Source organism: Sprattus sprattus (assembly GCF_963457725.1).
Source record: "Sprattus sprattus genome assembly, chromosome: 16".
Lineage (NCBI taxonomy): Eukaryota > Metazoa > Chordata > Actinopteri > Clupeiformes > Clupeidae > Sprattus > Sprattus sprattus.
The window spans coordinates 17815555-17838145 of NC_137914.1; the positions used below are offsets into that span (position 1 = coordinate 17815555).

The 22591-nt window shown below is 45.9% G+C and overlaps 2 protein-coding genes across 4 annotated transcripts in view; one reads left to right on the plus strand and one right to left on the minus strand.

Annotated features, from left to right (window-relative positions):
• Window positions 1-1855: 1855 nt before the first annotated feature.
• On the plus strand, window positions 1856-2557 carry rnf223 (ring finger protein 223; the record flags this gene model as incomplete). The annotated part of the gene is made up of 1 exon (XM_080853692.1): window positions 1856-2557. One exon carries the CDS (start codon window positions 1856-1858, stop codon window positions 2555-2557), a length of 702 nt encoding a protein of 233 aa, XP_080709818.1.
• A 1607-nt stretch (window positions 2558-4164) lies between these two features.
• ptpn11b (protein tyrosine phosphatase non-receptor type 11b) overlaps window positions 4165-22591 on the minus strand; it is a 36024-nt gene continuing 17597 nt past the window's right edge. The window contains exons 2-16 of one of the 3 annotated variants that reach the window (XM_080853374.1): window positions 21558-21680; window positions 15619-15813; window positions 14121-14313; window positions 13883-13999; window positions 13159-13272; window positions 12159-12255; window positions 11863-11942; window positions 11585-11740; window positions 11220-11351; window positions 10927-11081; window positions 10531-10598; window positions 9837-9988; window positions 8944-9044; window positions 8357-8480; window positions 4165-7630 (exon numbers count right to left, since the gene is read on the minus strand). In XM_080853374.1, the coding sequence (XP_080709500.1) occupies window positions 8396-8480; window positions 8944-9044; window positions 9837-9988; window positions 10531-10598; window positions 10927-11081; window positions 11220-11351; window positions 11585-11740; window positions 11863-11942; window positions 12159-12255; window positions 13159-13272; window positions 13883-13999; window positions 14121-14313; window positions 15619-15813; window positions 21558-21680 (1768 nt within the window). In that variant the 3' untranslated portion in view covers window positions 4165-7630; window positions 8357-8395. Of the gene's footprint in view, window positions 7631-8356; window positions 8481-8943; window positions 9045-9791; window positions 9989-10530; window positions 10599-10926; window positions 11082-11219; window positions 11352-11584; window positions 11741-11862; window positions 11943-12158; window positions 12256-13158; window positions 13273-13882; window positions 14000-14120; window positions 14314-15618; window positions 15814-21557; window positions 21681-22591 lie in introns of all 3 variants that reach the window. The other 2 variants (XM_080853373.1, XM_080853375.1) reach the window with 2 other exon arrangements.

The window sequence follows — 22591 nt, forward strand, 5'->3', positions numbered from 1 at the left end:
TTCTAGCACTGGCCCGCTGCGAAGGGAACCCACCCCGCAGCAAGACATGCCTTCACAGCCACAGAGAATAACAGACTGAGGAGTGACCCGCTAAGGAGTGTGAGGAGACCAAGCACAACAGGGTAAGACGAATGTAAGCACATGTTCGTACTTGTCTTACTTGAACTTGGTCAGAGTACTGATGAATCACTTTGCTTAATTTTCATGCTTTAATGGTATGCTAGCCATACACTTTGAGAAGCACCTTAAAGAATGTCAATGGTAGAAACACAAAGCACGTGAGCAACTCATGTTAAAACTGCTTACTTGTAAACTACACCACCTTAGGTAAACATGTGTAGGGTGATGTTTACTATGACAGGTAAAACAGGTTCAACTGACTTTTCGAGTGGGATCCACATGGAAGGCAAATGCAAATATAGGTCTCAAAGCTCAGAACAAAATAGGTTAGTGGAGCGGTGGCTTCCTAATGCTGCCATAGATAGCAGGGCAAACCAACGACTCCCAGATAACATCCCGTCATAAAGTTCAAACTTTGCCTCTGTCACACGTGAGAGGAAACACTGTGGAGTGTCATAGCCTGAACACATAGAGAGAGAGAGAGAGAGAGAGAGAGAGAGAGAGAGAGAGAGAGAGAGAGAGAGAGAGAGAGAGAGCTGTAACTGGGACACTTGAGGGTGAACTCATTCTCCTCCTCTTTAACCTTGATTCCCCCCCAAAACACAGTGGAGGGAGACACAGACAGACGGTGAGGTTAATGAGTAACCGGCTGGGACTTGGAGCTGGAGCTGGCTGGCTTGTGCTGTGCACCGAGTGGGGCCTTCTAGCAGAGTTCGGTCCAGGTGGCTGGCACTGGGGCTTGGGGGGATGCGGAGGTTGGGATGGGGGTAGAGGAGGGTCACATGTTCCAGGACACTGACAGCGTGCTGAGAGACTGCCTGCCTGGGCACCATGCTATTTCCCCAGGAATGCAAAGAGCGGACTAATAGGAGGGTTGGGGCTATTTAGATAGTGAGAGAGACAGGGAGAAAGAGAAAGAGAGAGAGGGAGATAGAGAGAGAGAGAGAGGGAGAAAGAGAGAGAAAGAACAAACAGGCACATTGTGCAGAGGCAGGGGGTGCAAGTTTGAAGACAGGCAGGTCGGGCCTGAGGGGTGGTGAGAGAGGAGCACCTGCTCCTAATGTCTACCTACCCACTGCAGGCACCAACTGACAGACACACTCACACACACATGCACACACACACACACACGCACACACACACGCACACACACACACACACACACACACACACACACACACACACACACACACACAATAATGTGTCATCTATAGATATATGTAGCATCATAAAGGATATATATGGCATCCCGAGGAGGCTGGGGCAGTGGTGACAGAGCATCCTGAAGGGCAGTGGTGCTGACACAGGCCAAGGCTGGAATAACAAAGCGCCCTGTGTCTTCTCCCCTCCTGATGGAATCCCTAGATTAATAAACCAGCATACTGTACACTGCCCAGCCACTCGCTCAAGGTGACTGGCCACATTACTGGAGCACAGTCTCTGCCAGGGCTGGGAAAGAGTACTGTTTTATGTGATAAGAAGCATGGAGCAAGATTAGTGGGTGCAGAGGAAGGAGAAGTTGTTGTTGAATGGAAGGAAGTTGGTGAATGTGTTGATACAAACAGCATATGAAGCAATTTCAGATGATATACTGTATGAGTCAAACACAGAACTGTTGGCAGGGAAGGAATGACTTTAAACTTTAAAGTGGCAATTTTCTCTTCAGTCACCAAGCTTGAAGACTGCAAAGAGGAGAGACTGAGAGGAGAGGAGAGCGTCCAACCTGCAGCAGAAGATGGACTACGTGCCCAAGGTGTGGCACTCCCAGGTGGTGCCTCTGGAGTATGAGCTGGAGCGGGGCACCCTGGGCCAACCCGAGTGCTCCATCTGCTACAACACCTACGACAACATCTTCAAGACGCCCAAGCAGCTGGCCTGCACGCACACCTTCTGCCTGGAGTGCCTGTCGCGCCTCATGGCCGCCTCGGCCGACCGCGCAGACGGACGCATCTCCTGCCCTTTCTGCCGCAGCCTGACGGCAATCCCCGAGCGTGGCCCGCCGGCCCTCACCACCAGCCAGGAGGTGCTCAGCAAGCTGCCCCGCCACCAGCAGCGGGAGGAGGCTGTGTGGCTGGAGGACGGCCGGCTGTGCTACAAGAGCCCGCTGGACGATGACACCGCCGCTGCCGCCACCTCCGCCGGCTCGGCGCCGGCCTTCTGCGTCTGCATCGACATCGGGGCGGCCGGCAGCAAGCAGGGGGCCGGTGGTGGCGGGGAGGCGCCCTTGCAGGCGCAAACACGAGGGAATGGGCTGCTGGAGCGGATGACCGACTGGAAGCGGCTGCTGCTCTTCATCGTGCTCATGGTGCTGCTGGTGGTGATCGTGCTGTGGCCACTGCAGTGCATCGTCAGCACCGGCACCCTGCGCTGCGTGCCGCGGCCCCCCAGCCCCATGACCACCACACTCACCCCCTCCACCTACTCGATGCCAGTTTGAGTCTAACAGACAAAGAGGCAATTGCCAGCACACACACACACACACTCTTACTGTTCTACCAAACTCACACTCAAACTACACTCCAGAACGTACTATCGCACATTACTTGCACATGTGCATACAGACATGCACACAAAATACACATACTCATTCATACACATCTGGAAAGGCATGGAAAATACAGGATGATCCAAGTACTGCAGGAGTTTGCTGAGTGTGTGTGTGTATCTGTGTGTGTGTGTGTGTCAGTTTCCTACCCTCTGGGCTCAAGCTGAGTCTTTTGTTGCTGAGAAGGAAAATGAGAACACAGACTGTGGATCAGACAAAAGCCTCGCCTTAAGAACTCTCCAGACTGAGCCTTTCACATGAGCCAAACAAGCACAAAACAACTGACACTCCTCTCACTGTGAAACTGACTTGTTGCTAAATATCAGACTTTTTAAAATTCTAGGGTGTTGGGATGAATGAGACCTTGCAATGGGATATTATGTCACTGTAGAATGTGAGAAACCCTAATTGCGGGTTGCACAGGGTACACTGACAGCAGAGAGATTGTGCTATTATTACTCCCCAAAGTTGACCTTTTCTTATCAAGTCAGATGTTCTTCAAATGTCTCATGATAGGTATCACATGTCTATCATGCAGACAACAGCACACTCTCAATGTGCATGACTATCAGATTTGGTTTCACACCTAGCCTAGTTTTGAAACAATAACTCAAACAAGTCTTAAGATACATTTTTGTATTATTGTATTTATATATATGGTATATTTTGATGATTGTATATTAAAGACACATTTTGCTTACAAAAGAATAAATAAAAAACAAACACATTCACTGGTAGGTAACCAGGTGTCTGTGTTGATCATTTGTGTATCACGCCTGTTGTTCTGGCTGAAAGGTGGAATATTACCGCTTGCTCCGTAAACTGGATTTACGAGTAACAGGGAGTGTCAGAGTGGGCATGTAAACACACTGATTCACCCACCTGCTCGATTACTTCCTGCTTAAGGACAACTACCAGGGAACGTCCTAGAATCACACTACATCCACTAACCCCACTCCCTTCCCCCTCAAAGCCACACACACACGCACACACATTCGCAATGTTGCTGAAACCTAATCTTTGACCGTTAGGGCTTTGTGTGTATAGGCACAGCCACGTAATTTGATATCCTAATTCTTGTCTTTCTGGTAGGGGAAGAGAGAGAGAGAGAGAGAGAGAGAGAGAGAGAGAGAGAGAGAGAGAGAAAGAGAGCGAGAGGGAGATAGTGTGTGTGTGTGTGTGTGTGGGGGGGGGGGGCATGTGTGCATTGGCTAGAAAGCAGTAGTGTGTGTGTGTGTGTGTGTGTGTGTGTGTGGGGGGTCATTACTCAGTATTCACAGAGGTGAGCTGAGCCTCCTCTGACATCAGGAGGAAGGTTAATTCAGAGAAAAAGTTGTTTCAGTGTATGATGCAATCACAGGGAAAACCATGACCTTCCTTCTTCCATCTGCAAAGGACGTTCTTGTGTTCAGCACCTCTCACACACTGTAACCAACCCGTGGCATAGGCTGTGTATGTCAAAAATCCACAAGAAACAAAAGTTGTGTGTTGTGTGATCCTGTATCTCATGATACTGATTTTTATTGACTATTCAATATTGAACTCATCGTCAGCAGAGACCACCATTGCGTCACTGTTTTACCCAGGACAGAAGGCGTTATAGGCTGACCCAGTGCAAACAGGCGAAACAGCCTGCATTCAACACAAGGACAGTCAGCACAGCACATTTCAGATCAGGCAGATTGCAACAAACAAACCAATAAACAAGGATAAAAAATAAAAACAGAACATCATATTCAAGTAAATTAAAGGGGAAAAAGCTAAAATAAAATTAGATAAATCTTAAGCTTAATACTTGAGTTTATTTTGCCCAATAATAATAATAATTTCATCATCATAAAACCATATCATACAAAAATATCATTGGGGGACAAGTTAAAACACTTTTTCAGAACACTTACAAAAACTTCTAAAGAAAATAAAATGACGAAACACTGATGCACACTTACAAGACTAACATAGTTCTCCTGTCATTATCAGCAGAGGGGGGGACATTCTTTACCACAGACCCCATCACACAGCTTTACCTCAGCAGTTCAAAACATTTCAAGTATCAAAGTCTAACTTAAATTTGTGTTTATATATATATATATATATATATATTTATGGTTCACCACATCAAAAAATTGGATTCCTACCCATGTTCACACAGGCAAAGTGAAAATTCGTCAAACAAAACAGGTTTCAATTACAAACAGCCTTTCAAGCTGTAAAAACAATTAAAATCAAATAAATACAAGTCCGCTTCAATTTAGTGGTGTGCAAGAGGAGACACATGGTTGCTAAGTCACTGGACCATCTAATTAAAGTATTTTCAGAATTGGGCAGCCATTATTAATATACATATCCAGTGTCAAAGAATTCAAGCATCTGGGTTTTAACTTCGGTTATGTCCAAATTGAGAGGCATACAGACAAATCAACCATTTGCATCAGGTGAGTCGTCCATACCTGTATATGTCCTCCAAATGAAACGGATTGATGGAGCACCTCCTAACACACACACACACACACACACACACACACACACACACACACACACACACACACACACACACACACACACACACACACACACACACACACACACACACACACACACACACACACACACACACACACACACACAAACACACACCACACACACACACACAACATCGATGCAGTCTAAGTGATCACTGATCAATTTCATATGCTGGAACAGAGAGCCATGTTGGAGCATAGAGTGTGTATTAAACTAAGCCATCTATTTTTAGCCGGCAGAACAGAATGACCACACGTGACTAGGCCTCAATCACCAGTGGACGGCTGGACAACAATCGCGTCGTACCCCCTCCCAATCCCACTTCTACGTGACGTCAGCCCTGATACAGCGTCACTCCCAGAATAAACACGTCTGGATTACGGCCATCTTGCAAATTACTTTTTTTTGCCTCCACCACCCCCCTCCCCCTCCTGGTCCAGACAAATCTATTCTTTAATCTTGAACTGCGGCCATCTGGCCCACTGATGTTTCGCTAAAGACCTGGGGTGAAGGCTACCCAACACCATGATGCACATGTCCTGGGCTTGTGTGGTTAGCAACATTATGGCTTCTCATTCAGACACACAAGCATGTCAACCCTTAACCTACGGAACGTGAGGCTGTGTTCATGAATAACTTCATGTAGCTTTATGTACATCACCCATATAGGTGTCAATCAAACATGTTTTGTTTTAGGATAAAGGGTACTAGGCTTAATAAACTGGACAAATACCCCACCTTCAAAAAGAACACATACTTCAGTATTTCTATATAAACCTGCATATGTGCTATATGTCATAGAATTGCGCATCACATTCACAAATAAACCACAAGTCAAAAATAAATCTTTAAAAGGAATCATCAGATGTAAAATACAAAAAAAAACTGAAACTCTTCCATGATGGATCTAGCTCTGAAGGCTGGGCTGCTGGGGCTCTGGCAGGTGGGGCTGTGCTGTGGGCGGAAAGCGGGTGAGAGTCCAGAACCCCCAGCCGGATGGCAGGCCATCGGGGCCATAGCAACAGCAGCCCGCAGCAGGGCAGGGGGGCAGGAAGCTAACATTACACAGGCAGCCTGAGGCGCAGAGTCACACAGAGAGAGAGAGAGATAGAGAGAGAGATAGAAAGAGATAGAGAGATTGAATCAGGCTTTTCCAGCAGCTCCACAAAAAAACTAGAACTAGAAACAGGAGGAGCTTCCAGAAGTGCGTGCGAGGGTGCAAATTGGCACGTAAAAAAAAAAAGATGTCCTGATGTGTCACAACGGTTCACGAGCAAACAGAAGTCCCTTCCATGGCTTTCCAGTGTCCTTCTGTTCTCTTTTCCCATCTGAACTCCCACCCCCTCCTCTTCTCCTTCTGGAGCTCTTCACCCGACCACATTTGTAATCATGTGAGGCCGATTACACCGCCGCTAAATCAACATGGCAGATTAAATACATACACTGACGTCTTTCTTCCAAAAAAGGGGATATCTCCAAGGGCTGGAAAAGGTGTTGCATAATTGTGTGTGTGTGTGTGTGTGTGTGTGTGTATGTTTGTGTATGTGTGTGGTTTCACTTGTCCTTGTGTGCAAATGATGTGTACTGCAGCAAATTACTACACTGTGCGTCGTTCGTCACTCAGCAAAGCACTAATGACTGCAGCCAGTGAGATTCTGTCGAGCTAATCAAAGGTCTTTGGTTACAGTAGATGACATCCAGTGCACAGAGTATCCCCAGGCAGAGAGAGAGAGAGAGAGAGAGAGAGAGAGAGAGAGAGAGAGAAAGAGAGAAGGAAAACAAAACAAAAAAAGGTCTGGGTTACCCTCAAACATCCTGTGTCCACAACAACAACAAAAACAAATGGAAAAGAAAACAACAAACACAAACTAAGCTGTGTCGAAAAAAATCATGACCCCCTTCGCCTCTGCAGAGTGGACAAGGTCATGATTCTGTGTGCTGCGTTGGTCAACTTGAAGACAGAAAGTGAAGGGGTGGCTAGAGGGGGGCTTTGTGCAGAGCTCGCATGTCTTTGCCCCCGGGAGGCAACCGGCTCAGTGGGGGAGGGGGGAGAAGGGGCGATGCACAGACTCGGCTGTAGCTCGAGGCACTTAGTTTGCAAAAGTGAAGCCTCACGGTACTGTAGTCACATGGAGAGTCCAAAGAATAGAGAGAGAGGGATAGAATGACTTTGAACGAGATGGGGGTCTGGGTGGGTGGGTAGGGGGGTGTTGACTCGGTTCTGTGTGCTCCTCTGTGTAGAGGGTAGGTGGGTCCAGCCGAACAGAAAAGCCGGGCCTGTCCTCCTGCTCCCGCACTGGCTCCAGCCCATGGAGGGAGAGAGACGGAGAGAGGGAGGGAGGGAGGGAGAGAGGGAGGGGGGAAGGAGGGGAGGCCTCCTACCCCACCCTGCTCCAAAACGCACGCAAGGTCAGACGCTGACGAGCTGCACCTCTGCTGCGACTGCAAAGACACACACACACACACACACATGCACAGGCACACACACACATGCACAGGCACACACAAATACAATAAATATCAGCAGGGATGATGACATCCAACACCAACTTCTATGATTTTCAGAAGCTATTATGATGATATTTCAGAGCATTAGATATCTTTTCAGTGAATACATTCTCAGTCAGTGGAGTAGACTGTATGTTCTGTCACAGACAGACAGGACAGAGGCTGCTCTGTAGAGAGATACAAACACGTCTTCTAAGAAATCATGAATATTTTAAGGGCCAAAATGCTGCAAATCTCTGAAACAAGTTGCTACTTTAAAGCTGTTTTGTCATGAAAAGACCATGGAAGACGACCGTAACACAATTCCCTTGAATATCCCCACTCTTACTTAAACACAACACACGCACGCACGCACGCACGCACGCACGCACGCACGCACCCACACACACACACACACACACACACACACACACACACACACACACACACACACACACACACACACACACACACACACACACACACTCACACACACACACACACACACACACACACACACACACACACACTCACACACACTTTCTTTTCTCCATCCCTTTTGTTCCTCCACTAGTTGCTCTCCCACACCCTGACACCTGGCTGTGCATACCGGCCTGGGGAACACAGTGCTTATTGTGTGCCTGTGTGTGTGTGAGAGAGAGAAAGGGAGAGAGTACTCACAGAGTGAGAAAGAGAGAGAGAAGCTGCAGCCTGGGGGACCTATCTCCTGGTGTTACTGCTCCCACAGCTTTTTGGGCTTTTGATGTTCAAGTTCTCATACACACTGGACGAGTCGTCGTTCATCCTGCAGACACACACCGGAAAGAGATAGATAGAGAGAGAGAGAAAGAGAGAGAGAGAGGAACAAAGACATCTCATCAGGGGAAAATCCTGTCAGAAAGCAGCCGACTCCGACACCAGACCTAGGCTGCATTCCGGTTGGATCCTGTCCAGGGTTGGAGGCTCTCAAGGATGCAAATCATTAGAGTGGGTGGATTGAGGATGCTTAAGGCTCCATAGTCTGACTTCCTTATGGTCCACAAAAACCAGAAACAGAAACACTGCGGAAGTTCAGACGCTTCAGATACTTTTCAGTCAAGCATGTATGGGAACTAAAGCATTTGAACACAGCAACGACACACTATTCAACAGTCAGGCCGAATGTGTCTTGTAAATACTAAATGATAGATAGATAGATAGATAGATGGATACTTTATTAATCCTGAAATGTACATGTGCGGGTCATGACAGGGTGGGAGGAGACTTACACAGACGAGGAGCGTGAGGAGGTCATGTTGGGCTTCACTCTGGCGTTCGTCATAGGAGGGTACTTGATATTGGAGTATTCCCTCTCCTTTGTCTTGCCTCTCTGCAAAAGGTATTCAATTCAATGTCATTTAGATAGTAGCAGCAATAACTGAAACTGCCTCAAGGCCTTTAATAGAGGCCAGAGTCTGAACCCAAGGAGCAAAGCACCAAAGGTGACGGCGACAAGGAAGAACTCCCTTTTAACAGGAAGAGTTAGATAACTTACTAGATACCAACCAGGAACTATGGCTGGAGGATAATAAAATAAGCCATCACAGCAGGTTATCTCTTGAGATACTGCAACTGTGATTGATAATTAATATGAAAAATAAAGTAAAATACCATGTTTGTTTTTCTCACTGCATAAACACAGTATTCTAAACCCTTAACAAATCACATTAAAAAAAGATTTGAACTTTTTTGCTGTAACTTTTAGTTTAGTATGTGCCACTGCAAAAAGGGCTTTCTCTTGATAAGAGAGTCATCACTCATTTCCCTTCAGATCTACTTATTTTTGGGCTTCTTTTACCTCAAAGCATATTCAGCTGGACCACATCTGTGTGGTCATGTGAGGGGAAATCTCTGATTTGCTCGTATTAGGTCATTAGGTAGGTAGTTAATCAGGCTTGATTTTGACACGGCAGGAGAACTACACGGAATGCTATAATTTTAGCAGCTCATGGTTACCATGTTGCAAAAGCTGTAATTGTTCTCCTACTGAATGTATAATTCACTGTGGGTGAGTCCCTCAGAAAGCCTGCTTTATGGCAGTTCAGGGCGACACCTATTCCATTCATTCCATACTAACATCTTCCAGATTCCCCCTGGTGGATGAGGCCCCATCAGCTCGTACCTGCTCCTCCTCCAGTCTCTTCTGGGCGGTGTCGATGTACTGCTGCACGGCCATGTAGATGAACTTGTACTGGGCCTCTGTCTGCACCATGCCTGAGCGCTGCTGCCGCACCTGCTGGATGGTTTTGGGGATGTCTATGTCGCAGTCCAACCCTGGAAAAAAAAAGAAACGCTCACTAAGTTTGACCTAGAAAAAATAACTTGGAAGTTACTACTCAGTCTCACTTTAAAGCACAATGTCTCACTCTTAGACTATAGCGCTCTCACTGGTGGAAAAGGAAGTATGAAGCCGAGACATTCACTAAGTATTACAGCCCAGAAGTATTATAAATTATGTTCATCTCTCTCTCTCTAACACACCCACACACATACACACACACACAAACACACACACATACACACCCACCCACACACAAACACACTGATGAGACTACACAGCATGTGGCAGCGAGCGAACATTGCCTTCAGTGATCCTTCAGAATGCCTAATCACTGACAAATGATCTATTTATGCAGATCTGATGGGGGATGTAATGCGGTAATTGTCCAAGCGCATGCCACCAGAACCACTGTAATCAAACTCCTGCTGAGGGACATGACAGAGGCGGAGTGATGGAACGCTGCTCTTGAGACAAAGTACTGTAGGCGCTCCTGTACAGGAATGCACATGCAAATGAAACCGGCCATGTGCTATACCTTGTCTGTTGATGATGTCAATGAGAATGTCGATCACGATGATGGTTCCTGTTCTTCCAATCCCTGCACTGGGGGAAAACAGGCAACATACAAGACACACATCGTTTGAAGGCATATTACTGGGTTAGCTAGAAGTGGCACAGCCATAAAACTGTCTTCCAAGTAATGCTGACTATCCTTTAGAAACAAAATGTGTCAAGTCAGGTATCTAAAACACTGCTTTCGGAGAAAATGGTACATTTTGATACTGCTTCTAAGATGTCATACTTCTACAACTTTCTTAGAAGGCTTTCCTTGTAACATTTTATCATTATGTAAATTGTATCATTACTAAGTTAACACTTGCTATTTTTAAACCTTGCAGGCAATCCAACTAGTTCACTATCATGTTTTTACCTGCAGTGGACTACGATGGGCCCAGTCTCTGGAACAGCTCCCTGGGTCCGGTTGACCTGCTCCAGAAAGCTCAGAACTCCCCCGGGCTCGTTGGGCACCCCGTGGTCCGGCCAGCTCAGGTACTGGTAGTGCCAGATGTACCTGGGTGGTTCCCTCTGTCATCAGAGCCCAGATCATAACCCGGTGAGAACTTGACATTGTGTAGTGGGGGAGAAGTAATGGCGCGTTTCAGGAACCTAGTGGCCTTTAAATAACCTGCAGAGAGCCTTAAGCTCAGTGATGGAGTAGCTCACCTTGTCTGTTCGAGTCACCTCCAGCTCTCTCAGGATGTAGTCCTGGGCTGTGTGCTCCTCGATGTTTTTCACGCTCACTTTCCCAAACTCCCTGGTGGTGTTGATGTCGGGCCAGTACCGTACGCACTTATTCTGTCGGAGGCAATGAAAAACCAAATAAAATGAGCGTCAGATTCGTCCTTGAGGGGACTGATAACAAGGTCCTGAAGCATCTTCACAAGGCTAAAAAGCACAATGTGTGTGTGTGTGTGTGTGTGTGTGTGTGTGTGTGTGTGTGTGTGTGTGTGTGTGTGTGCGTGTGTGTATGTGCGTGCGTGTGTGTGTGTCTGAAAGGGTGAAGATGAAGCTGGGGATCAAGAGCATACCCTGCCTCGCTCCATCTCCTTGGTGGTCATGACGATGACGTGCGTGTTCTCCTGGTACACCATCTTCCAGAAGTCCATCACCGTATTCTGCAGGCAGCCCTGTGTGGCGATGAAGACTTTCCCCTCGTCTTCGTGTCGTCCATCTTCCTGTTTACCCTAGCAGAGATTGTTACACCAGACATATGATACCCCAAAACAAGGACGAGTTGGTACTACTGTCAATAAACATGAGAGATAAAGGAATGAACACTGTCAATGATTTGACTGAGCAAACTCACTCTAATGTAGTTGGCGTTGATGTAGTCGGAGCAAGACACCTCTGGGTCTGCTTCCCTGACGATTACACGGGTGGTGTCGACTAGAGAGAGGATTTTATATATTGTGAGCAAAATGACAGAAGCACATACAGTACAAACACATTACGACCACTACTACAACTAGTAATAATTATAACAATTACTACTGCTATTACTACTAATACTTACTTAGTTCTTTTTGAAACTTTTGTAAGACCCACGTTACTTACACAAAGAGCTCTAGCAGTAAGTGAGGAGTGTGTAACTTTGCGACTCACACGGCAGGATGTTCTTGTAGCGGTTCTTGCTCTTGTTCTCTGGCCTTTGTCCCTCTTTCCTCGGGTAGAGGAGCTTGCACTCCTGCTGCTGCAGCATCTGGGGACACAGAGCGGAGGGCACACCATTCACTCCTGCTGCGTCATGACCCCATTTCACACACACCAGAGCGCAACACACTGTCCCCAGTTACATCAGACTCTCCCTCCCCAGTTACAACAGACTGCTAAGCCCCACGCCCTCTGTGCTGCTTCCCAAGGACCCTCTCTCTTACATCAAAGGGGACACGGAGCAGAGCATGCTGACTTGGAGAAGTATACTTGGGTCTCAGTATCGAGGGAATGGAGTTACATTTTGACATGGTGCCCAACAGCACCCTCTTGAGGTCCCCAGGGAGGATATCAAGTGTGTAGCCCTCTTTAGAAACACCACGAGAGGTCATGAGAATACCAGGGAGAGGGGGTGTACACCCAATAATTGAATCATTTCCAGATAAAGAATATACCCACTTCTGTAATAGTTTTTGCCATTTAAGTCCATCAAAAATGTTCTAAAACACAATAAGGTAATACAATGTCTTAACCAATAATGTAAATAACATTTGTACCAATAATGTAATACATTATTACACTTTTGGAAGTTGCTACATTATTGGGCTAACCTAATAATTTCTTACATTATTGGTACAAACTTTATTTGTTAAGGCATTTTATTACATTGATGGGAGATTATTACACAATTGGGTTTTATTACATTGTTGATGGATTTAAAAGATTAAATATTGAAAAAAGATTACATTATTGGGAGTTATTAGATTTATCGGGAAATGATTACATTACTGGGTTCTATAGAGGGTTAAAACTAAATAGAATGTTTTCTTTCTTTAGGAGAAAATGATGAATGAAACACCCAGAAAAGCGATGCTTAACCTTCACACAAAAAAGGGGGACAGGAAAGATATTTCATTCAAGCGTGTAATATGCATCATGAAACTCCAAATACCTCAAATTCCTCCCAGAATCCTTGCTTGGGTTTCTCTGAGTTGTCTGCCACTTTGTTCAGCTCCCTCACCCGGTTCTCGATGTTTGCTGCATTTATTCTTGTTGCATTGAAAGGCTTCCATGTGCAAAAGGAATATGAAAACACAGAAGATACTAACATAAATTAAAAATGACATTGTCCTAGCATCAATTCTCCATAAGTGAAAAATAAATGGAAGAACAAAAACAACCAAAAATAGAGGTGCATTTTCGGTGCTATTGTATTTTATATGAGCAGCACATATCTGTTAACGATCTGTTATGTGAACCAGTTTTTTCCCCCTTGAATATTACTCTGGTAGAGATAATGAATGGAGCAAGAATGATAAATGCCTATTCCTCACTTTCATACCTACAAACCGAGCCTTCCTACATATCGACTTGTATCTATTTTTGTTCCATCTATATATTATTTGTTATTCTAACCACAAAGACGTTTGCTGTCTTCACCACACAGAAATCAAAACATTTTTCTGTAGCTGCTTTACTGACTGGCTTATCGTCTGCCTATCGTCAGCCTCTATCAGGCACTTGTTGTACCATTGTGAGTTTCAAACAAACCATACAGACTGTTTATTTTGAGGACATCGAGAAGGTTGTACTATACGCAAGGCAAGTTACTTCCCTTACACAATGAGAACCCTCCTACATGTAGTTTTACCCAGCATGCACTACTGCGTGCTTACTTGTTTGAGGTGTACCACTATTCCACTCTTCTCCACCATGGGGTTCTTCTTATAGTGCTCCACCAGGTCCGCCAGGGTGTCGAACCTCTCTCCTCCACCTACATCATACTTGCCATCCTGTGGAAGCACCCACAAAAGTGTCAACCACCACTCACTGGACATTCTGTGGTTGACATGAATATGGTGGAATACCCAGATTGGCCTCTTGTTCAGGTGGAGAATAGGGGCGTTCTCTTACTTGATATCGGATCATGACGTGTGTGACTTTGGTCTTTCGATCCACGTTTTCATGCTTCTCCTCGTTGGTGAGGACGGACAGCACAAAGTCGCCCGGCTTGCTCTGGCTCTCGCGCACCAGGAAGCTGCCCGGCTTGCCCTTTTCCGTGAGGAGCTTCTCCGCATCACGCCCAGAGAGGTGCCCGTGGTACCATCTAAGCAGGGGCCACAAACCACCACACATGAGGCCATCTTTAATGAGCAGAGGTACTCTGTTCTTCCCTAAACAACATTCTCAGACCTATTCTAAATGCACTCCCCCCCCCCCCCGTAACCAGCTACAAAGCCCCTTTCTAAGTACCCCAGACATTGCGCATTGCACTAACGTATATGGAACGTTTTTTCTTCTTCATACGGAAAGTTTGTCACAGACATATGGCTTCACGTGTCTTTGATAGCATCTCACTGGGGTTAGATGTCTTCTACTTTTACATGGTTAAGTAGAGATAGCATTTTCCCCGTTGTCTGAAGGATGCATTTGAGATCAAACCCACACACACACACACGCACACACACACACGTGTACAAACACACACATTCTCACAAACACCATATGGTGGTTATATATGTGGCTGAGAATGGATTGAAAACAGAGGTGTCAGTAGGAACTTGTTTCCACACAATGTGGAATGTGGAGGGGCCTGTGATGAACCTGTGAATGTGTGGGGGAGGAATTGCTAAGGCGACATACAGTACAGCACTGTCTGCTTCGTGAAAAACAAAGCACTTAGCACTTAATATATACCCGAGGGGAAACACTGAAAATGCTCCACAATGCAACACAACGATGTTGATACATAGTGCTAAATACTTTTCTGCAGCCAACCTATTTCATATTTGCAGCAGAGTCTGCACATAATGGCATGATTGATTTGTCTGCTTTCTACCAAATCGCATGCATTGTTCAGGGTGTGTGTGTTCTTGACCGTGTTGCAATTTGCAGGTGCTTGGTGCACAGCTCTACTGGTAATCAAATTCACCACTTCTTCTCATTACTTCCCAGATTCAGGTGAACAGCCTGCTTTACACAACCTCAGTGATATACACTGCAGCCAGAGTGAAGCTGATTTGGACAATACTATGTTCTAAGGGCTGCCGTATTATGCTCACACCACCAATCAGCATATCCATATTGCAGGGATAGCCATTTCAGAAACAATACATACTATCATTACATGTTCCGTCTAGTCATTTATTCTAAAATAGTTTGTTCAAATTGATTATTTTAGATAATATGGATTTTTCTTGTCAATACCTGTTGATCCTTCTAGGTTTCCTAAACTGGCATTGGAGCAAAAAAATGTAAAGTCCTCTGCTCCCCTGCACTACCACAGTGCAAACCCTAGAGGGCACACTACTCTACTCCCATTCAAACACTATGCAACAGGCCATGGTGTGTTGCACTGGACTGTGCTGTGTGGCGCTGTACTGGGCTGGACCGGGCCAGTGCTGGGCTGTACCTCTCCGATGTGGGGTCCTTGCAGTTGAGGGGGTACTTGAGCTCAATGACGTCGCCGTTCCTCTCGCGCAGCAGGTCGTGTTGCTCGGTGTAGTACTGCACCAGCTCGGCCAGCGTGGCAAACTTCTCCCCGCCATACAGATCGTAGTAGTCCCCAGAGTTCTGGATCTTAATGTGGGTGACCTCATCGTTACGCCTACGAACCGGGCAGACACAGAGAGGAGGGAGAGTGAGAGAGGGGGGATATAGAGAAAGTGTTGTTTATTATGTGTAGGTGGGGATCTAATCCAGTGCAATGGAAAGAGAGCAAACAGGATAGACAAGACGACCACAGAAACTGAAGACTCAGTGAGAGATATCCAGAGAGAGAGAGAGAAAGAGAGAGAGAGAGAGAGAAAGAAACAGAAAGTGAGATAGAGAAAGACAGACAGACAGCTTTATAGAGTTCATACAGCTTAGACACCAGAGTCTACAATACATTTGATTTCAGCTGGATTTTGAGAGGGATTTTGCAGCCAAAACATCTTTGTGGGCCCCGGGAAAAAATACGGCAGGTTTATGGGTTTTCGCTTAATACCTTATTCACCCACAGTCACCTAAAGACATTCTTATCAGCTTATGGGACCAAATTACATGACAGGACATTACAGGATTTTCAGGGTTATTCTAGTTCATGTGAAGTAGCCATCAAACAAAATAAGCCATATGCACTCTGTTAAAAAGCAGAGAGAGGACATTTTTGTGGAACATCGTGTGTGGGATGCACTTAAAGTCATCCAATCCAGAGAGCATTTTGTCTCCCTGTTGGGTTTCAGCTTTTCAGCTCACAATGAGCTGAGGCTTAACACACCAAACCGACAGAGTAACGGAAGGAAAAAACACCTGCGCCGTTCTGGCACCGTCCCCGCAACCACAGCCGCTCACTACGCGCACAGATCACATCTGTCTCTGTCTCCGCTGACTGCTGTGACATACCAGTAAAAAAAAAAGACAAATATCCCAGTGAGGGGGAAAAAAAAGAGATGAAAGTGTTACAAACATACACTGTCTTGTTCACAATAGCCTTCTATTCCTTCAAATGTAATTTATGGAGAAGGGTTTGGATGGAGTGGAATAAATCTCATCATTCTCCTTTCCCTCTCTCTTGTCTCCCTCCATGTCTCTGTGCTGCCCTGCCTCATCCATCGTTATTGTTCTATCTTTCATAAATCTGCACTCTGGACTGCCTGTAATTGCATTATGAATGTTTCCATGGTGCAGAGAGCAGTGCGCCCCTCATCAGAGCCAGCTAATGGTTACTGACTGCTGGGTCACGCATGAGTGTGTCTGTGGAGCCCACTGCCGGCCTGTGTGTGTTTGTGTGTGTGTGAGTGTGAGTGAGCATTTGTGTGTGTGTGTGAGAACGTGCGAGAGAGAGGGTGTGTATGTGTGGTGTTTGTGCGCACATATGTGTGTGTGTGTGTGTGTGTGTGAGAGGGAGAGAGAGAGAGAGAGAGAGAGAGAGAGAGAGAGAGAGAGAGAGAGAGAGAGAGAGAGAGAGAGAAATAGAGTGTGTATGTGTGCTGTTTGTGCGCACATATGTGTGTGTGTGTGTGCCTGCCTGCATGGCTGGCTGGCCCAGGCAGCTTTAATGCAATTACAGTGCACGCAAAGACACAAATAACAAATCCCAGTCCAACTGAGCCCCTGCCTTCTCGCTCTTATAAGGACAGACGGCCTGCTGCTCCACACAGCCTGATTGATATTCTCTGATCTGGATGCCATTCATCAGAGAGAAAGAGAGAGAGAGAGAGAGAGAGAGAGAGAGAGAGAGAGAAAGAGGGAGAGAGAGAGGATTCAGGAGTTGTGTGAGCGTTGTCAGGAGTGCGCTGCAAGTCCAGTGTGTGACAGGAGGATAATCATTGTATCTTTGCTGCAATCTTGTCCTCGTCATTACACGGGCTCCTGTGGGTGTGCTATCTTTAGCTGGCCAAAAAACTGGCATACTTGTCCTGGCCAATCGGTCTCTGCCAGCACCACTGTGTCACAATGAAAACTCCAGTGAAAATAGTGATCACAGAACAAATACATTTTAAAACGGAAAGCTACTAAAGATGTGAGAGCAAAGACGCAATTATGCAAATTGAAATACCTCATAAAATGAACATCAGGTAAGGTAAGTGCAACATATTTAGTTCAGCATATGCTCTTGAGCAGAATCTCTTTTGTTCTTCGAAAAGATGTGAACACTTATTCTTGATCCCCCACACTTCCATCCCTTACTCCTACACCACCTTACAGACTTCTTATGCATTGGTTTCTGTGTACCCACAGCCTTGCCTATTTTCAATCGTTTCTCCTCAACCTGCTGTCAGTTGTGTTGAACTCTACCCCCCTTTGGGTTGCTGTGGATAGAAGCACCACCCAAGCGTACACATGGAAACATAGTTATTGATGTATCACACTGGTACACCTCCCCCCCCACACACACACATGGAGTGAGCGAGCATATTGAATGAAAGATGGTGTGTTCTTTCCTCTCGGCTCACGGGTCAAAATCAATCACAATGGCTGAAATCTGACCCCCCCCCCCCCCCCCCCCATTGCGTGACGCTGGCAGAGGGTAGTGTGGGGCACCACCTCCTGGCAAACCCAACCCAGACCCTTCGGTTACCAAGGGTGCTCACTTCCCTTACTCCTGCTCACTTCTTTCTCCCTATTTTTACCTTTTCTGTTTTGTTGTTGTTGTAATCCCCAGTTCAGGGCGAGTACATCATTGATTGTACTGTTCTATTGGGCCAGCTCTGCGCTAGCCGGTCAGAGAGACAGAAGAAAACCGACCCAACTCAATGCCCGTCTGTCTCACTGGGAGTCTGTTTAATCACCAGCCTTTTAAACCCCCTCATCTGCCCCCCCCCCCCCCCCCCCTCCCCACAGATACCACGCCTGCCATTCTCCATCTCCGGCAGCCAATGTCATTTAGCTCGTCCTCCTAGTGGAGTCGGGCCACTGCGATTAAAGTCAGCCAGAGATTATGTTTGGACATGCAATGCCCGGGATCAATGGTGAAGATCTATAAATAGCTCCACGGCAGTGGAAATATTTACAGTGAATTGAGGCAATCGGCTATTACATAATTAGGAAGAGAGAGGGAGGGGACTCTATTTTCAGCACAAGGGGCAAGAACATTCCAGACTTTGAGAGATCTGTTTCGAAAGGAGGTTTGATCCCTGGTCTGGGATCCCCATGGGGCGTGTGGACAGCCAGGCGTCACATCTCCAGGGAGACCATTCTCACATCTTGAGGATACAGCGACAGGGCATCTCAGGACCCCTAAGGCCTCTCACCTCTGCTCCACCTGGCCTCTTCAGCCCTCAACACACCCTCCTAACTTGTATATCACTTATACACCAGTGCGAAAACACTTGGTTATGTTTCCCATTACGTTTCCATTATTCACACCCCAGCTATTAACGTCAGCAGAGATAAACTGTGAGTAATGTGAAATGCTGCAGTTTATGGTTTGTTTATGTTAATGAATGCATCATGTAAATCGTTGTTCCCGTAACAGACATAATTCAACGCACAACGTCAACATGAACAAACCATTAAACTCAACATTAATGAACATTAAGCGAGATAGCTGCTGCCTTGCTACTGTTCAGCACAGCATGTAATCAGTGTTAGTTACAGGATGCCTAATGCAATGTGTAATCCACTGATTTACCTTTTCAGTTCTGACTGGGTCGAGTCTCAGCATGCACAGAGTGTACAATAAGGAAGCCTCCACTCAGGGTAGACAGACAGACAAAGAGAGAGAAAGAGAGAGAGAGAGAAAGAGAGAGAGAGAGAGAGAGAGAGAGAGAGAGAGAGAGAGAGAGAGAGAGAAAGAGCGAGAGAGAGAGGACATAGACAGGAAAGAGAAGATAATGGTGTGATGTAGTCCCTTTGAGTCCATTTGTGGGACCGGGATGCTTTATCAAATAATGTCCTTGTAAGGGGAGACTTTCTTAATGACTTTGTAATTACCATCTCTCCAGTTATGAAAATGCACTCTAAGGGAAATGTGTGTGTGTGTGTGTATTTTCTGAGTGAGAGTGAGAGTGCATGAGAAAGTCTACGAGATAGAAAGCTCATTATTGGATCTTTGCCGTGTGAGTCAGAGAGTAATGGTCTTCTCTAAGCTTGTCTGTCTGCAGTTTAAGTGATAAAAAAGTTGCAAGCGCTGTTCATATCTTGTTGAGCTTAATAAAATAACAACTTCAAACTTTCAAGCACTCAACCACACTACATCAGACACACAATCCATTTTTAATAACTACAGATTATACTTTCAGGTTGACCATTGCAATTTCTCTGTATTATTTATTTTCTTCATGTCACATACAAGCCAGGCCTGATGATGAAAGACTACTGATGGATCATCAAGAGATGAAAGATGACAGACTGAAAAACAGTCTTTGAAAACCATAACAATCTACCCCAGCAAAAGCCCTTGGTTTGACAGTGTTAAGTTACTAATAAGCTTCATACGGGCACCACGCAGTAGCTGCTGGGAAGTTCCAGCTCCTATCTTCCGCAGACCTCGGCGTGAAAGTGTCTTTGTGTCTGTCAGCTGAACCAGCAGAGGAATCAGCCGGTCGTTCGGCACGGCAGACCCTGAGATGGGGGCTGGCTGTGGTTAGGCCTCAGGCACAAGCCTGCCGCAGAATCCGGAGCACATTACGCCCTGGGATCGGCTCAGCGCAAAGCCACAGACGCCCCTGCTGTGGCAGCCGTTACCGCAGCCGCTGTTCCCTGCGTGGGGCCTCCACGTCTTAAGGCCATTAAGAGCTACCGCTGTTGACTCCTCGCCAGCAGTCCATCCCCGCCCCTTATGGTTGCCTTTCTCTCACAGTTATTTCCCTCCACTCTCTCTCTCTTTCCTTTTCTCCTGCTGTCTCTCTCACTCTCAATCTCTCCATCTGTCTCTCTCTCTCTCTTTCTGTGTTTTGGTGCCAACGGCTGCTGTAAAGTGCAGAGAGCAGGACAGTGATACACTGATAAGTTTCCCCACCCAAGAGCCAACCGATGATGAAACTTAAAAGCTTCCGTCTCACTCTCTCACTCTCTCTCTCTCTCTCTCTCCACTGATCATCTACAGTCTAAGTCAGGGCTGGTGATATGAGCTGCAGTGTACTACTCCTTAGCTTTAGGGATACACAAACACACCGGCATGGCCACATGACGAAGGGCATGGCCATTTCTATTAGTTCCAACATCCAGCTCTGTTACAGAACATTGATAGAAGTGGAATCATCAAAGTGACTGTGAAACACTTGTGAGCTGTGCCGAATAGTATGTATTGATTGTCCACACACATCTATGCACTTCAAGGTCAATCCTGCAAGTGAAATGTGTAAGTGCTGACCAGTGTTTGTTTGTGCCATAAAGCACAGTATGGCGCCATCCACTCCTATTGTTCGCACAGAGCTGCTCTTTATGCTAGAGTTCATTAATAGCCAGGAGCGAAAGCCAAGTCTCTTTTTTTTTCTTAGTATTTTCCATTCCATCTACGCTTTTTTCCAGGCAAGGGCTTCAAAAGGTCATTTCCCTCCAAGGCCTGCATGTCACAAGCGAATAACTGAGAAATACTTTGTCTCTGATGACTTTCTTTTCCTCATACTGTTTAAATGAAAAAAATAACCAAATGAATTTAAAGACATTTGTAGATAACCCAGCAGATGCTAATGGTATCACCCACCAGGGCAGTGTGCTGTGAGAAACAATACGCACTCAACTCTTTAAATGACTGTGTACCAGCCTGCCTGAGGAGGCAAACATATTTTATTCCTTATTTGCTTTTGGTTAGGGCCTTTGCAGCACAAGCTTGCTCCAGACATTATAATAGCAACGGAAGCAGGCACAACACCACCAGCAACAAATAAACAACCATATAATATAGCCGACGGGCAGCTGTACCTGACAGAGAGTGTGAAGTCCCCTGGGTTGCTCTTGCTAGGCCTGGCCAGGAAGCTGCCGTGGACCCCCCGCGTCAGGAGGAGCTGCTCCGCCTCTAACCCAGTGATGTTGGGGTGGAACCACCTGCACAGGGGACCATACACCAGACAACGGTGAGCTCTCTTTATCTGTTAAAGAGATGTGTTCTCCCATCATTAAAACACAGCAAACTCTCTCACACACACACACACACACACACACACACACACAACACATACCTAGGGGTGGGCGGTATGGTCAAAATCACGGTATCTGTAATTTTATATCATGGTTACGGTATATATCACGGTTTATTATACGTCGGTGACCAGATTTGAGTTTGTGAAATAGAGGACACTTCTGCGGTTGTGAAATGTGTCAACAGACATAGGCTTTACATTATGACCATTTATGTATTGACCCTTAAGAACACTAACGTGATGCCCTTTAAGGTGCAGAAACAATACTGCCTCAATAGGCTATTGGCCTAAGCAATAGTGGCCAGTATAAGCCTACTTTGTACTGAAAGTTTCCATTGAATCTTTAAATAGTAAGATTAAAACAAAGTGCATGTAGTGGCATTTAGTCCAGTGCTTATGTGGCTTTCAGTGGTTCTTTAATGTACTGTCAGAAGATAAATCAAGTGTTAAAAAACTTTCTTTTCAATTTATGTTTATATGTTAACGCAATAATGATGACAAAAACATTTTCTTATATGGCCACTTATTAAAATAAGAACATTTTAAAGTTGGCCATTACACATGACACATACGCCCCATTGACCGCTTCAGCCCATTGCTGCGACGTGAGAACGTTGCCGCCATATTGGTGCGGTGAAGACTGGCCTGTAAACACACGCAAGTAAACGATGGAGCTGCGGTTTTCCTGGATAAAAAACACTTTAGCGTTTACCAATTTCAATTGAGTCGTTTTTATATTCCAGGGTGTATGATCTATGTGGAGTACCAAAACAAGTTTTGTCTCCATGTTACTTAGAATCTCGATCGTTAGGTTAT